The sequence below is a fragment of the Grammomys surdaster genome, unplaced genomic scaffold, assembly GCF_004785775.1.
Source record: "Grammomys surdaster isolate TR1022 unplaced genomic scaffold, NIH_TR_1.0 233, whole genome shotgun sequence".
NCBI classification, from domain to species: Eukaryota; Metazoa; Chordata; class Mammalia; order Rodentia; family Muridae; genus Grammomys; species Grammomys surdaster.
In genome coordinates this window covers 1,078,882-1,083,427 of record NW_021604678.1, presented here as the reverse complement: position 1 = coordinate 1,083,427, position 4,546 = coordinate 1,078,882, and the positions used below count along the sequence as shown (strand labels likewise).

Sequence of the window (4,546 nt, the reverse complement as noted above, 5' to 3'; positions counted from 1 at the left end):
GTGAAATGGTGAAACAGAGCCAGAGTGAAATGGTGAAACAGAGCCAGCGAGTGCTGCTGATTTCTGCTGTGGGGTGGGGAAGACACCAGCCAGAAACAAGGAGTCAGGCGTGGCAGGATGGCTAATTTCTGAGCTATCAAAAGTGTCTTTTAGTGACTTAAAAAGATATTAAGAGCCACTTCCGAAGGGCATCTCTTAGCTTTTTTGTGTGGTTAGCTCCCGAAGCAGCATTACACATCGCCTTTTCCCACTGCTCCGTCCCTCTCTGCTGTCCGTATGATTCTCCTCCTTTCCAGGCACATTACCAAACCCTTTTCCTGAGTGCATCAGCAGATAATACACTCACTCTCCAGCAGTGACATACTTGTCTAGATCTGGAGCTCTTTTTGTTTTTTTATTTCTCAAATGCTTCAGTTCTTAATGAAATGTTTTACATCTTTATTGGAAGAGATAAACTGATAAGTCTCTCTTGCTGTTAAGGTTAGTTCTAGTTAATGAAATCCACTTAACAAAATATATTATTTGAGCTACAAAGCGTAGACTCAAGTCCTTCCTGCCTTTGACTCTAGGTGAGGTAAACCACAGGATGATATTCACTCACTCACTCACTCACTCACTCACTCACTCACTCAGCAGCTGCAGAGCACCCACCACAGAGCAAATACTTTCAGGTATCAGAAGCAGAGCTGCGAACTGCACACAAATATAGCTCACTCTAGAGATTACTAGAAATGAGAACTAGCTGTCAGTGAGAAGTAGGAAGCAGCACTCTGCAGAGCAGCAGGCTTGTCAGAAAGTGGTTTCTGAATCCTGCTTTATGTGCTAGTGTGATCAGAGCAGGTGTCCCTCAAGGGATGACACTGAGTATAAAAGTCAAGTGAAGGAGAGGGAGGGGTGGTCAGGTACAGAGGTGCTGAAGTAGGGGAGAGTGCTGGGTAGTTTTATGTCAGCTTGGCACAAGCCAAAGTCTGAAAAGAGGGAACCTCAGTTAAGAAAATGCCTCCTTAAGACTGGGCTAGAGGCAAGCCTGTAGGACATTTTCTTATTTAGTGATTGGTGGAAAAAGGCCCAGCCTGTTGTGGGTGATGTCATCCTTGGGCGAGTGGTCCTTGGGTTCTATAAGTAAGCAAGCCATGGGGAGCAAGCCAGTAAGCAGCACTCCACATGGCATTTGCATCCGCTCCGGCCTCCAGGTTGCTGCCTTGTTTGAGTCCCTGTCCTGACTTCCTTCAGTGATAGACTGTTACCCCCTGGCTTTTGGTCATGGTGTTCCATCGCAGCAATAACAATCTTAACTATTGAAGGGAGACATGTCATCTTCCCTGTAATAGTGAAAAAGCAGTATGCCCGCAAGAAAATGAAGAAAGGATGTTGTACACTAGGGACAATGGCCAAGAAATCAGGGCCCCAGTGAGTGAGTGTGTCACAGATGCTAAGGTAAGGACTCTACATGTTAGGGTAAGCCAACATTACAGTGTCCTGTTGCATGATGGGAAGAGCAGAATGGCAGTCAGAAAGTCGGTAATGCAAATGGTGCAGACAGATGCTGGAGGAAAGCCAGATGTGGCTCCTACGGGCTGTGCCTTCAGGATTCAATGCATAATGAGATTGGTAGTTTATAAGGAAGGGGAAATAAGAATGACTCTTAAGGTTGTGTCCTTAGCAACCGGGAAATTATTGCAAGCAGGCTAGACATAGGAAGAAAGTAAAATGGCTTTGGTTTGGAAACATTGAACCAAAAGTGTATGTTAATATCCAAGTAGGGCACTTGCATTGCTTGTTGTTTTAGTGAGAAGAGTAAGAAAATGTCACCTATTCAGACGAGAGAGTGTTGGAGTTTTAAAAGACAAGAGAGTCAGTGCTGAGGTAGGGCTCAGGGAGGCCAGGGAGACTGACTCTGTAATTTGATGGCTGATGAGGTCATACGCTAAGAGTGATTGTGGAGATTCCACACAAGGTAGGACACGAGAAGAATAATGAGAGGAATGTCAGTGCCTTGAGCAGTGACTTGAGAAGTCAATGACTTATCTAACTGGGGAGTTTGGAGCACAGTAAACAAAATAAGACTATAGAGAATATGGAAGAACAGAAGCCATGACTTCTGAAGCCACATGGTCACCTGCTGAAGAAGAGAGGGGGTCAGAGGTTAGAAGAGTCCCCATATCCACATACCATAACCATTTGAGTTGTGATGGGAAAAAAACCTGAGCCAGACTGACGTCTCTAATGAATGAAGGGAGTGAACAATGGAACGAAAACACCTAGAACACTAGCTTCCCATCTTGTGCTTACAGGGAGCTGGCTGTTTGGAAAGGAGGCGGAGGTCTGAAGGCTGAAATAAGAACTAAGCATAGGAGTTCAGGAGACAGTTCAAGAGCAAAGTGTCTGCAGTGCAGGCTCAGGGACCCGAGTTCTGTCCCAAGGATCCCTGACAAAAGCCAAGTGTGGCACATGCTTGGATCTCTGAGGAGCAGAGATAGGTAGATCCAGGCTCACTGGTCAGCCAGGCTTGGCTGATTTATCAGCCAAGCCTGGGTTCTGTCCAGAGTCTATGTCTCAAAAAACAAGATGCACAGCTCCTAAGGAACAATTCCTGAGGCTGACATTTGACCTTCACCCACACGTCCACGTGTACTCACACAGATGAGAATACAGGAACTAAGCAAAATTCAAGGCATAGGTCTATAGGAAGAAAACAGCCCCTGACTGAGAGAACTACAGGAAAGGCATTTCTTCTGAGGACTCTGATATGCTCCTCAGGAGGGACTAGGGGTGTTTATGGAAGTGTCAGTCCATAGGCGGTCTGCACGTCTGGAATTTTGTCCCTTCTCCTTCTCCTTCTCCTTCTCCTCCTTCTCCTTCTCCTTCTCCTTCTCCTTCTCCTTCTCCTTCTCCTCCTTCTCCTTCTTCCCCTCCCTTCCCCTCCCCCCCCCCCCCCCCCTCCCCTCCCCTCCTTTCCTTTCCTTGGAGATGTGACAGGAACCAGATTCAAAGACCAAATATCAGAACAATGATTCCCTGATCACTCTTTTCTCTCTGGAAATTACAAAACATTACTATCATTTTATCAAACGTGTATAATATAACATCTATTATATAAATGGATATATAATTTATAAAAGATTTTATATTTTATTTCTCTTACCATGCCATACTGTATAATACTGGCTCAGATTCAGTTCCGAGGATCTGCATTAGGCAGTTCATAACCACCTGGGAATCCAGTTCAGGAGATCTAGTACTCTTGGCCCCCACACACATGTACACATAAATAAAAATAAATGTGTCTTCAGAAATAATAAGGGAATGTTTACGTTCCTGATACCTTACTTGCCATGGAATTTCCTACATTATAGCCTTGAAACAGCTGTTTTTTCTTTTTTGCCAGACTTTATTTTTCTATTTCTCTTTTCTCTAAACTAGACAATATGAGACATCCCTTGAAGGCAACTTGATCAATCAGGAGATGATGCTAAAGCGACAAGAGGAAGAAATGATGCAGCTGCAAGCCAGGATGGCTCTCCGACAGTCGCGGCTAAGCCTGTACCCAGGGGACACAGTCAAAGCTTCCATGCTTGACATCTCTAGAGATCCGCTAAGGGAAATGGCCCTGGAGACAGCCATGACCCAGAGAAAGCTAAGGGTGAGGCTGTTCCCACCCTCTGTGTCCAGGCTTGCTCTTTGATGATCAGTAGTAGGTTTCTTTCAGTGGAACAGCCCCAGATCAGCTACCCGTCATGTGGTAAATAGCCTCTCACACATGCTCCTGTCCAAGACCCTTGCTAAACTCAGCGGGTCACAAGGAATAGGCTTTTAAAAAGATCTGAAAGTAGGAGGAATACTGGTTGGGAAGAGGATGGGAGCTGGGGAGGGGACAGAAGAAAGTAATGGGCTGTGGTTCTGGCCAGTCTACATCATATACATGTATGGAAGTGTTGTGATGAAGCCTGTTGATTTTTATAATTAATATATGCTAATGAAAGCTGCTATAGATAATCCTAAAGATGCCTGTAAGTGGGATTGAGATTCCAAATTAGATCTCATTGAGATTAGATGTTTTGTGTGATCTTAAAGTCAATATTTAGCAGCTTATATTATTTCAGTTTCAAAATACCATTAGGAGGATTTAGAGTGGCTTAACTGCTTTTATGACTTATATGTGTACCTTGGTATACTGTGTGTCCATACCTATACTCTCTACATTCAAGAGACTAAATCAGGGAGATTGTGACTTTGAGATTAGCCTGGGTGACATAGAAATTCCATGGTCAACCTTGGCTTCACAGCAAGATCGTATTTTTAAAAAAGAAATGTACATGTATTTCCCGGCATGGTATATTGTCCTTTTAGTTTTAGGAGGTTGAAGCAAGCTCATTGTCTAGAATTAGAAGAATGTCTGGGCAGCAGAGCAAACCCATCTCAGGAGAAACACTTGGGAAAAAAAGCCCCCAAAACAAACCCATGAGTAACATACATATGACCCTTGAGGGAGCTACTTTTTATAATAAGAAATCCATTAGCCCGTAAATCCAGAGATGAGCTATGG

General features: G+C 44.2%; 1 protein-coding gene across 1 annotated transcript in view; it reads left to right on the top strand.

Annotated features, from left to right (window-relative positions):
- The window catches only part of Ptpn13 (protein tyrosine phosphatase non-receptor type 13), a 135,208-nt gene that overhangs the window by 52,278 nt on the left and 78,384 nt on the right, over positions 1-4,546 (top strand). The window contains exon 9 of the mRNA XM_028773694.1: positions 3,424-3,643. Coding sequence (XP_028629527.1) covers positions 3,424-3,643 — 220 coding nt within the window. The remainder of the gene's footprint in view (positions 1-3,423; positions 3,644-4,546) is intronic.